At 40.5% G+C, this 12,504-nt stretch overlaps 1 protein-coding gene across 3 annotated transcripts in view; it reads left to right on the top strand.

Moving 5' to 3' along the window:
• Positions 1-1,781: 1,781 nt before the first annotated feature.
• The window catches only part of LOC133477204 (myosin-10-like), a 53,782-nt gene continuing 43,059 nt past the window's right edge, over positions 1,782-12,504 (top strand). For all 3 annotated transcript variants that reach the window (XR_009788257.1, XM_061771710.1, XM_061771709.1), the window contains exons 1-2: positions 1,782-1,958; positions 7,588-7,972. Coding sequence is in view for 2 of the 3 variants with exons in the window: in XM_061771710.1 (XP_061627694.1) it covers positions 7,628-7,972 (345 nt within the window). In the remaining variant the exon portion in view is untranslated. The remainder of the gene's footprint in view (positions 1,959-7,587; positions 7,973-12,504) is intronic.

The following is a 12,504-nucleotide window of genomic DNA, read 5'->3' as shown; positions in this document are numbered from 1 at the left end:
CATCCATCCATCCATTTTCTATACCGCTTGTGCCCATTAAGTTCACAGGTGAGCTGGAGCCGAACCCAGCTGACTTTGAGTGAGAGAGTAGAGGGGTGTGCCCTGGACTGGTCGCCAGCCAAATGCAGGGCACATACAGACAAACAACCCTTTCCGCTCACAATTAAGGATCATGCCATTGATTCATTCCCAAAAACTAAAAATTGTTGTTATGGGTATTTTAACGAGGAAAAATTGTTTACATTACATTACATTAACTTTGTCTTACAAAAGTCCACTAGCTTAATGCTAACACAAAATGAAAAACAGCACAGACGGGCTAACAAAACTAACATCAATGTTGCGGTCATTATACGTTTAAACAACTTAAATTTGAAGACAACTGGATCAGAGCATAACGATACTCACGAGCATATATTCTTTATCCTCTGGGGGAAATGACAATGTTTTTTTTGCAGCTTAGAAGACAGTCTTCTGGGTTTCATCATCAAATCTACGTCTAATACGTCTCTATGTAATTACTTGGCTGATTCACACATACCGAAATGGAACATGAATTTTTACGATGCACCAACTGTTTAACTCTGTATATTCTAGTAAATTATGTCATTACGGTATGTGTTTATATGGTCCGATTCTGTAGAGCAGGGGTGCAGTTATAGCTTTCCCTCGGAGGGCCGTTATGACTGTGAACTCATATAAAATATTGCCTCATATAATGACATATACACAACAAATTAATGGATAACTAGTTTTAAAATCAGAAGCTAATAAAAAATGCTCAACTATGATTTCATTTATTTCAAAAAGGTGATTGGTAACATAAAATGCTTGCAATATCTCAAGACACCAATTTTGGTATTTTCACAAGCAACATGAAGTCGACACACATGATTTGCTTTCGCGGGCCACATAAAATGATGTTGTGGGATGGATCTGGCCCCCGGGCCACCAGTTTGACACCAGTGCTGTAGAGTGTCGTTTTTCTTTTTAACAAACATTTGCAAAAAATTTGTCTGTGTTTTTTGAAGGCCTTGGAGTGGATTAACGGCAGTTTCGTTCATTTCAATGGGGAAAGCTGATTTGAGATATGAATACATACGTGCAAACTCCACACATGAAGGCCACAGCCCACATTCGAACCGCCAACTTTAGAAACTATTCCACCATGAGCATTAGAAATGACAAAAATAAGAGTTAGCCTGTAGTTCTGCATTGCTCTGGCTCAATTATGACATTAAAACTGCATTAGGTTCCAACGTACAAATTCGTGTTACGTCGAAACGCCGTCGTAAACCGAGGACTCCATTGTTGATGCAATGTCTCGTAATGTCAACAGAGGGTACCATTGAAACATTTATGAATGAAGCCAAACCCTATAAAACAACTTTTTCCTCCCCTAAATATTTAGTTAAGTTAGAGCTATAATACACTGTAGTTGCACACCACTAACATAATATTAAACATATTGTTAAGCGAATTCACTTAATGTCTACAAAAAAATATCGATAAAGCCAGAATTGGTTGAATGTAAAACATAAAAGAACAGCTAAAATAAAAATAGATGCCAGCAATAGTCGAAAGATAAAATACGAAACGATACGATAAAAAATTTCGGCATTATGGCTACTGCAGCAGCATCAACGGCCGGTCCGCAGTGTCGCTCTTGTCAAAATGGAAATCGTTTCGAACCAATCGCAGTCGAGTATTACACTCCCGTAAGCCAATCACATTGCGGATATACGTTGTGGGCGTCTCCATGTGCCACCCTTCCCTCGCGGCCGGCCAGCGTTTGGTAGAGAGGCGGGTGCCGGATGGTGGAGGACCACTGATGAGAGCTGTGAGCGGGGAATAAACAACAAGGAGAAGAAGGAGAAGGGACTCTTTTAGCTCGCATTCCACTTCCACGCGGATACCGGTAAACTCCACGGGAGGATTTCCTTCACCTGCTGCGTGTGGTACGTGTTCCAAGACGGCCCTACGTGTCTTTTTTTTTTTTTTTTTTTTTGTGTTTGTGTCTTTCTATCGTTTTCTAGCGCCTTGTCGTGGCTAGCAGTGGTGCGAGTGAACGGTAGCTAGCGGATTATTCTCAATGATGGAGGACCTAATGCTAACCGGCTTCGCTACATTTCAACAATACGCCTTACAATGAGCTCTCCGTCGATGTAGTTATGGGGAATAAAGGACTTTGTTCCCGGGGTGGGAGGTAAAGAGTTTGAAGCGGTGCGGTCATTGTCCGCCTTGCGTTGATTTGATCCCCACCCAGAAGTCTCTTGAGCCGCCCACACCCATGAGGGGATTCGGTCTCCAGTCGCCCCCTAAAAAATAAAAGTCAGATTTCCACCCTCAAGTCAACACGCTCGCCATTGTAAATCCTCTGTTCAGGTTCGTATGACTGTGAAAGGAATTTGAAAAGTGTGCGTTCATTGTGTGGTGACATTTGAACTGAGTTCGTGACGTCGATTCATCTTTTCGATCACTGCAACTTAAAGCGAGCCGCTTAGTAAGCTGATGTAGTTCACGAACAGTGTACGTTATAATTCGTTCTAAAACTCAATTTAGAAATCAGTTTTCCCCAGACCCTCTTAAAAAAAAACAACAACAAAAAAACAGCACTGTGTTGTATAAAAACGTAATAACACAATAGAAGATAACATAAGGAAATGAACTGGTTTTGTAAAGTGATAATGGAGTAGAAATGATCACACACTAGTGTTCGTGCGTTGGTGTGTGCCTTCAAGGGGTGTGGCCTAGTGAGTGACATCAGGAGTCAGACTCGGTGGGGTTCAGGCACGTGCAAATACGTTTTTGGCGACAGGCGCTCTAGCCAAAAAAAAAGGGCAGCCTTTTTTAAAATTTAGTCATACAATTAAGAAACGTTTAACTTATGTAATTATTTCCAATAACACAGTCAGTAAAACAACTATTAACAAAGGAGGTGAAGGGAGGCTACAGTGGATATGAAAAGTCAACACACCCGTGTTCAAACGACAGCTTTTTGGAAGGAGTGGGGCTAGGGGCAAGGCGGGAACAAATGTACAATTTTCCCAAGGGCCTAAATAAATGCTTGTCCGTTTCTAAAACACCTTGTGTATAATTGATCACAGAGAGGGGTCAATTTCTGTTAAATATCGACGAATGAAGATAAAATGGGCTGTACAAAAGCTGCATTTTTTTGTTTCAGGGCAAAAGGGCAGGTGCTTGAGCACTACCTAGTGGCAATGTGTGCACATGCCTGCTTTGGCTAGCTGCTCCTTGCCAATTTGTGTTCGTGTCCTCAACTGTTCGTCCCGTTCAATAAAAGGCTGAAAGTGCATCGTGACTCTGGCTCTCCTTGCCCTGTGCAATACTATACGGTATTTTTCAGTTCCAGATACCTGTGACTTGAAGTTTTGTGCCTTAAAATATAATCCCTGTGATCAGTTATTATGCACACATGTAGATGACAAACTGAAGCAAAAGTTTCTCAAGAAATCTGAGGTTATTTTAGAAAATGATTTTTAAAGATTTGTCGATTTTACTTGCTTTGTTTCACATTAAAACAGAGGGGAAAACTCATTTTTATTTATTATTATATTAAGAAAGGTAGGATTTTAGTGGTCCGGCCCCTTTGGCAAATCAAATTAGGCCCCTGAACTACGATGAGTTTGCCACCCTTGGGCTAAGGGGATGCAGTGAACCACAGCAGCCACACTGATCCCCCTCCCCACTATTATTCTGTGACCTGACCCACATTCGTGTCCAACAGGCGCCTGCCGGGTTCAACCATGGGACCCGCTTGTGGCTTTGACATCTTCCAGCATTTGTCAGTAAATCTTGTCCCACATGACCAGCAGGCTCGCTGCCCGGAGAGGTTTTCCCTCAACAAGGCAGTCAGACCGCATCATCTACCGTGCCCTTTTTCACAATTTATTGGCAGAATATGTGATGCAACTCTGGCTTTGGACCCCTTAAACTTAACAATGTGGCTGGCTACTCTGCATGTAATGTTGGGTACACATAAACTGCTAAATGGGCCTAATTGGAGAATTTTTCCTCCCTTCCAATAAAGGATAGCAAAGGTCTGATGTATGTAAATGATTTTCCTGAGCGATTATCTTGTGATTTGGGGGTGTGTTAAGAGTGATTTCTCCTCCCTGAGCTGCTAACAATTGTCAGCAGACATTTGGTTTTGTGGGTGGAGCGTGCAATATCCTCTCGGACCCTCCACATCCAGGTCACCGGCTCCTTCCCTCAGGTAGGCGCTACCGATCAATGCAAACTAGAACTAGCAGACATTCCAACAGCTTCTTCCCTCTTGCAATCAACTTCTTAAAAAGCTAACTTACAATTCCATTGCAGCATGCTGCCAATTTCTTTTGTCTGAGTTTGTTGTCACATTTCTGTCGGGCCAATTATATACTACTCGTGCACTCACTGTAGTAGTCTCGCCACGCTGCACTATTTGCATATCTGTTGTTAACCAATACTGGCCACTCACGCCAAAGTAGCACCTGCCCCATTTCCACACTGACTGAGGAGTATCTGCAACATTTGCACAATCAACATTATCCCAGATTATCGCACTACTCGTCGCTTTAAACCGCATACTCTCGCCCTTTGCACAATGGTCATTGCACCAGACTATTGCGAGATTAGTCATTCGAACTGCTCTAAGTGCTAGAGGACTGCATCTTTTTGCACGATTGTCAAACATAATAATAATAATAATAATTGTACAGGCATTACCAGATAACTAGCAACCCTTTATTGCTCAGTGACTGTTTTTGTCAATGTCTTTATGTCTCAAAAGTGTTCTCTGTCAATTGACTGCCTGTTGTCGTACTAGAGCGGCTCCAACTATCGGAGACAAATTCCTTGTGTGTTTTTTGGACATACTTGGCAAATAAAGATGATTCTGATTCTGGTGGTACACCACACACAATAAAAGCATTTAAAAAATACATGCTGCGGACGTTTTTCCTCATCATGTAAAATCAATGATCAATTCATCGTTTAATTGCTGTTTTTGATTGTATTTAGCAGATGGATGCCGCATGGAGGAAGCTCAACACTCCATTACTGATGTACTTGTTGAGAAAGAAAAGTAGTTGAGGATGAATCAACATCACCTGTGTTGGTTGCAGCAGAGCACTTCAGTTTACTGCAAGATACGATTAATCAACAATCAGTTCCACACAAATCATAATGAACAAGCTTGACACTCGGGCTGCAGCTAAATATTTTTAGAATCGAGTATTCTATCGATTGTCCCCTCCATTAATCAAGTAATCAGATAGATGATTTTGCATTATTAAACAACAAAATGTGCATGTGAGGTGCAGGTATTATTTTTGTCCACTTGGAATTGTCATCCTCATGTTCCACTGTAGTATCTGTGACTTTGAATGTGTATGACTTCAAAAGGCAGGCCTGGTCTGGTGAGTGACTTATATGTCAGCGAATGAGAGTTTAGGGTTGACTTGCCATTAACTACCAAACCCGTTAGCTAGTCTGTGTGATGAGTGATTCTGCGTGAGTTGTGGCCATCGGCAGCTTGTGTAACGTGTGTTTATTTCGTGTTTGTTTTCTTACCATTTGTTCAATAAATTGATTGAATCTGTACCAGCGGTTGTGTCTATCCTTGACAACTTGCGGGGGGCATAACAATATGTCCTAACTAGCGATGGTAGGCTCTATGAAACTAGCTAACATCCATATGTTACCTTGTGTTCTCGATTGCAGACGTGCTGTTGTGGTACACATTGTACGTTATCTTCTTGTTAAGTGTGAACGTGTTGTTGTGGTACACATTGCACGTTATCTTCTTGTTAAGTGTGAAGTTATCCCAAACTTTGGCTGTTCTCTGTCTTTTATGGACTCTTGGCTTGCCACCATCGCTATTTCTAAACAGATGCAGTGGTGCGTGCGACTCCAGTAACAGAAACTGAAAAATGATCCCTATGATGCGTTGAAGCAGAGATTTTACTTCAACCTTTTTTTTTGTAAACAAATTATTTGAGATATTTGAATAATCGTTACACCCCTAATTGATACTATAACCCCCCCCCCCCACACACACACACACACACACACATCGAGTCAGCTTTTCTTAGAGTCTCTTCTTAGATAAAATGATAGACAATGTTACGTAAGCATCTCAAATGATTTTTGTACACTGCAGTCGAGGTTTCCATGGGTGATTTCAAATGGTTACGTTACTGTACATGTGGGCTGGTTATGTGAAGGGATGGAGGCCTTCGTAAGTCTGTGTGGGCATCAATACGTCCACACAGACTTAAATATGTATGAGGGATATTTTAAGTGAAGCAGAAACATTACATTTGCCTTATTTCTTTAGAAATATTTAGTTTGATACTTGATTATCTCATCAGATGCATCACCCATGTGTGTTTTTTTTTTTTTTTACATAAAAGTCAATCAGAGGTCTCTGATTGCTTTTCTTTATGATTTACTCTCACACATTTTTTTCTCTTCATTTAAAACATACAATTTGTGAAAAAAATATTTTCAGAACAGTGAGGGGATGATTATTGAATCCGTAAACGTCATGGCGTCAATAATATCAATAATAGGGATTGGCATAGTACAATCATTGAAAAATCGATTTCAAGTTCTGTTGATTAGGTCGAGTTGATTGTCGATTAATAGCATCTTCTGGCAATTTATTGAAAATGGAATGCATCGCAGAGGCACTGTTGATGTAGTCTCTACTAGTTTGCTGTCTAAAGAAGTGAATGAGGTGTCAACATATAGACACAAAACATTCACACCCACTTTCACACCTATGGTCAATTTAGAGTTTACATAACGTAAATATTTTTGGAATGTGGGAGCCTGAGTACTCGGGTTGGGGGGGGGGGACATGCAGACTCCACACAGGAAGGACGGTGCAAGATTTGAACCCAAAGCCTCAGAAATGTGAGACAGATCTGCCAACCACTAGGAGAATACTATGCCACATATTGGCACCATCTCTTTAAAATAATCAAAGAATTGCAAATGAATATTTGGTTAGTTTCTCACATGTAAATGTACTTGTGCTATTATAGAATATTTTGGCAGACAACTGTGTGTAGTCCCGTCAAAGCAATAGACATCTGTTGATTCTGTTCTTAGAATGTTTGCAAAAGTATGTTTTATTATGCTGTTTATGTCCAGCTATCTTGTGTTTGATGCTTTAAAAAAGAAAAGAAAAGGGTTGTCGGTTTAATACAGGCAATATTTGCGTTTCAGTTGCAATGGCTGGAAAAAAAATTACCTTAATACTTATTTGACATTTTATTTTTTTCTTGGATTCCTTCAATTATGTTTTTGGTTTGTTGACAACAGTTATTTTTCTTGTAACTGGTCAAAAGAGTCGAGAGCCTAGAGGCAAATCAAACCCAATTCTAGTGCTATTATTAGCTATTTTCAACATTACAGTGGCGTCCATCAAATATCCAGCTATTAAAAATTATGATTAAGAGCTTGTGACTAAATCTTGGAACCTTCCCCCTCAAGGCTGTTGAGTCATTTTTAGTTTTAGAGCGTGAATGAACTCCATAAAACTTATATAACCCATGATACTTTGTGTCTCGGCTGCAGGTGGCCAAGTGAGGAGCGCTGCTTCTGGTAGCCACTTGCAATGTCACAGAGAAGTGGGCAGGAGGACCCGGAGCGGTACCTCTTTGTGGACCGCGCCGTGGTCTACAACCCGGCCTCGCAGGCCGACTGGACCGCCAAGAGGCTGGTATGGATCCCGTCGGAGCGCCACGGTTTCGAAGCGGCCAGCGTACGAGAGGAGCGCAGCGAGGAGGTGCTCGTGGAGCTGGCGGAGAACGGGAAGAAGGCCTCGGTCAACAAGGACGACATCCAAAAGATGAACCCGCCCAAGTTCAGCAAGGTGGAGGACATGGCCGAGCTCACCTGCCTCAACGAAGCGTCCGTACTGCACAACCTCAAGGACCGCTACTACTCGGGCCTCATTTATGTAAGTACTTTTGTCCTTGACAGTGAACCACCATTTATTGGATGAGAAATGTTCCATTCGCACCTGCAATGGGTGAAGAGCAGCATTTTAGACATTTCACCTTATTTAAACACATTGTAAATCTATTTCAACACAAACAAACAAATTGCAAGCCTAAATAAAATATCTACAAAATACTGCCACCGCAATTCCGTCGCCACCTGAGGAGTTCATCATCCGTTTTGCAGAGTATAGATGCGGTATCGGTACATACAGTATCTGAGAATTTTTACGGTATCGGTTTTGGTGCATCCTTACTTTTTACTGAAATTGGCAAATCTCGAAATGGCCCACATTACACCCAGATAACAACTCCCACTAGGCTCTCACTTGAAAAATGCCTACATCTTATCTCTGCTGAATCACTCCCTCACTTTGTTTTTCTTAGAATGTTATTAGAAGCATGATGAGGGGGACTCGAATTTCAAAATTGAGGTTTTAATCCCCCCAGAACCATGAAAACCTTATAGAGTGGAATCTACGAGGTCGAACAAAATCCAATTTATTAAGATTTAGAAACCATTTTTCTTTTTCAGAATGACTTTTTAACCAGCATCTCCCATAGGATCAGTTGCAGGATCAAACTCTGGAAACTTGTGTGAACAGGTTTTAAGTAACATTTTGTGCTGTCATACAAATGTTAAAATAAACTAACCACTGTTAATTAAACAGTTAAATAATAAAACACACTTAAGACTTTTTATTTTGATCAGGATGTAGTTCTGGAGTGATTTTGTGCTGTCAAAGTAAACATAAAACTAAGACAATTACATGTGTATTTAAAACAACTACTAAAAAAAGGCTCTGCAAGTTTCTTGCTAACATAGTATGGAAAACGGCATTGACATGCTAACGATTAGCAGCTACAAGGGGGTTTTGGAATTCTTTAAGCAACTGATATTTGAACACAAATGGTGGAGCAACACATGTAGACAGACAATATCAAATACTCACAGTCATCTATTCTTTACCCTCTGGGAAAAAAGAGTATTATTGCAGTTTATTGAGCCACTGAGAGTAGTGAAAATGTAAACACAGACAAATGAAGAATTACTGTATTTTCTTTTATACCACTGGGCCCAGGGGTACATTTATTATGAAACAAGACATTCCCATATGAATATCACCACTAATTTGTAGTATTCCTGGTTCCTCAAAGGGCTCTTTAGATTTCCCTTTCAGCGGGTATGGCATCATCATGTCCTACACTAGTCGTCCATTCCCCCTTGTGATTATGACCCACTTAGTGACATTGCATGCTTGGAATAATCCCGATTTGGAGCGAGTGGGCCACTTGAGACACTGGCAGAGGTTTCACACATGGAGAGCTTTTCTTGCTGCACTATTGTGAATGTATGGGATAGCAAAGGAATGGAGCTGACATTAAAAATAGCAAATATTCTTGTTGGAGCAGGGATTAGCTGGTGTAACTAACTGTTTATATATCCATAAAATTAAGTAGCGTGCATGTCAAGCACAGTTGGTCTTTCTTCTAAGAGAACATTCTGTTAATGGAAGAGGGAATAAATCCAGACAAATCCGTCATCTACAAACCATTACTGAGTCACACCGTAGTCAAAGTGCCTTAAGTAAGCACTTGGTGTTTTTCACTGTCAGTCGACAGCTGTATAGCACAACTCTACAAGTTCTCTGCTAATTTGATGATTACTGTTAAAGAGGGAACCCAACATTGTAAAGGTGCTTGGAACTTAGTTAGGTGCGGTATACAATTAGTGGTTATACAGATTCGTCGACTTTACTACTCCACAATGACATTTAGAGCTGGACGTTGACTCGTCACTAATCCCGTGTTTTTGGCTTGAGTAGGCAGAGCTTCAGGGCTCCAAACTAACATTTTTTTTCCTAGTAGCACGTTGGCCTCTAGCTTAACATTTTGTGGATGCAAGCAGAAAATGAGGGGCACACACTGTAAATCGACTTGCAAAGTAAACCTGTCAAAACCAGCGCACGTTATTCTTTATTCCTCTCTGTTGTATTGTTTGGACAGTTCATAATAGCCCCAGTAGAAAAGAAAGTATGTTCAGTAGAGCATAGTGTATTGAGTCATTTGTGTGAATTCTCACTGTATTTACAGTAAATGTACTATAGTTGTGAGAGTCCTGCCCCACTTCAAGTTAAAACTATTTATTTTCACGGTCATTTATACCGTAGTACGTATACCTTATAATTGCTGTTTAGGCACTGAATTAGCACATATCCTGTTTTGTTTTTTTAAAACTGGATCAATCTTTTTTTTTTGTTATGGTTTAACAAAATATGTATTAATATTTTTATATTGAGCCAAATTTCAGCATTTTTTTCTCCCTTGCAATTAAAGTCAGTAAATGCCTGATTATTGAATGTCTCTGAAAGATTATCCTGAGACATTATGCCTGTGGTGTGGGGTGTGTTAAGAGTAATTGTTTTCTCTGAAAACGATTTGGACAGCAATTGTAAATGTTAAACTTGTCGTTTAATGTTATGCATGTGTGTGGTCAACATCAGAGTTCAGCCAAGACACAGACTGGGAGGAGTTATGGTTATGAGTGTAATGTGGTGTGTTGGACATCTCTGGAGTACACCATGTATAATAAAAGCAATAAGAACACACATGTCCATTTTAATGTGAGTCTCTCAGTTTATATCATTTTGCTCTGCTTTTTGATCATCATTGCAGCTGTCTAAACAGGTCTCAGTGCAATTCTGTATTATTGATGCAAGTCTGTATTATTGCTTATTAAGCTGCTACACGCTCATCTTTAAGTGGCATTGATGATGCATAGTGTACAAGGCTGCAGAGTTTTTGTATCTGTGACTCAAGGTGTGTGACTTTAAAAGGTGGGGCCTGGCCTGTTGAGCGACATCGGAGTCAGCGAATGAGACTATAGAGTTTCTGCAATTTTCTGAGAAAAAAAAATAATAAATGCTTTATTGGCTGGGGTCCAGTCATGGCTGCCCGTCTAGGCGGCCAACCTCTTGCCCTCAGGGGCCCGCTAATCCCACAAATACCCCCTGGGATCCACTGTCAAGGGCAGCCAGCTGAGTCATTCCTGTCTCCACACTGCCCGTGGCCCATGCTGGGTCGGTAGCAGTGATCTGTCTGCCTGGCAATGTGCCCACTGTAGGGGGTCCATGAAGGGGTTACTGTGGCACACAATATGTACTAGAGGTTTAGTCGATGCCAGCTAAAAAGGTTTGAATATTAGCATGATTAGTTCCGAACAGTCATTTTACATAGCATGAGACAAATACTGTTTGTTGTTGGCTTGTAGCACATGTCTTTGTCAAAACCGTCTGCTCAAATGGAAGAGATGTGAGCGGTAGGGGTACCGGTGGCCATCTGGCGATCTCAAAAGAACACAGACTCTACACGCATTGCACGACTAACTTAAAATGTCCTTAAAATGTACATTTGAAAGTTGTAAATGAAAACAAACATGCTATATTGGCTACTGTTTCTCTGGTTAGTTGACTTTTTTGTGTTCACAAAGCACACAAAGAAAATAGCGACAGTGACAATAGCAGTGGTTGTAACTACTCATTTAGGGACAATTCAGTAGTAGCTATGATGAATGTTCAATGGGAATGTGTTGTGTAATAACCGTTTACAGTGGCATGAACTCCTTTGGAAGGTACGTTTCACATTTGCACTTAAATTATTTAAGTAGTGAAACACAGCAAGCCCACACAAACCAACCCAAATTGAATAATTCTACGTATGGCTCTCTAATGATGGTTTGAGGGTTAACTGTTTGCCACCAGTTTTCTTGTTAGAACTGTAGGTCTTGTGGCCAATTTAGTGCCTATATCCCTTTTTTTCTGACCATCTATTGACAAGTGACCCATATCCAAAATTAGTGTGTGTATGTTATTGTGTATATGTCTTTGTTGTGCGCATTTATTGACATCCAGCTAGCAATGACTGTAATTATTTTATCTGTCTGGTTACCATGCAGAGATCTGATTCCATGTTTTTTTTTCTGCTTACACTGCCGTGACGCATATCTAAACTATGAATTTAATTAATCGCACCTTGATAAGCGAGGAAAGTACTGTGAAAGCACAGTGGGGTTTTTTTTTGCCTTATGAATCAAGAGATTTGATCCCAGTCATTGATATGTGATCGAAATAGCCTTAATCCCGTCGGTGTCTACTGCACAGCCTCACACACTCTTGACTGAATGGAGTGTTCAGGGATTAACCCTATAAGGGCCGGTTGGTCTGCATGTCTGTTTACATGCTGCGCATTACGGCATCTTATTTCAGTCACTCATTTATAGATATCAGGGGAGAATTAACACCACTAAGAAAAGCATGTTCACCAACTACCCAATTTGTTAATTTTGATACTAAGTTCATTTCAATGTGTCCAGGAAGCAGCTAATAACTGCAAACTAATATATTCCTTTTTTGTGCTGAGACGCTTTCCAATTAGTGTTCAGCATAAGCAGCCCATGTTAATGTAGTAAAAGCAAGTAATCAAATATTAACTG

This window comes from Phyllopteryx taeniolatus, chromosome 4 (assembly GCF_024500385.1).
Source record: "Phyllopteryx taeniolatus isolate TA_2022b chromosome 4, UOR_Ptae_1.2, whole genome shotgun sequence".
Lineage (NCBI taxonomy): Eukaryota > Metazoa > Chordata > Actinopteri > Syngnathiformes > Syngnathidae > Phyllopteryx > Phyllopteryx taeniolatus.
This window is presented reverse-complemented; position numbering and strand designations above follow the sequence as displayed.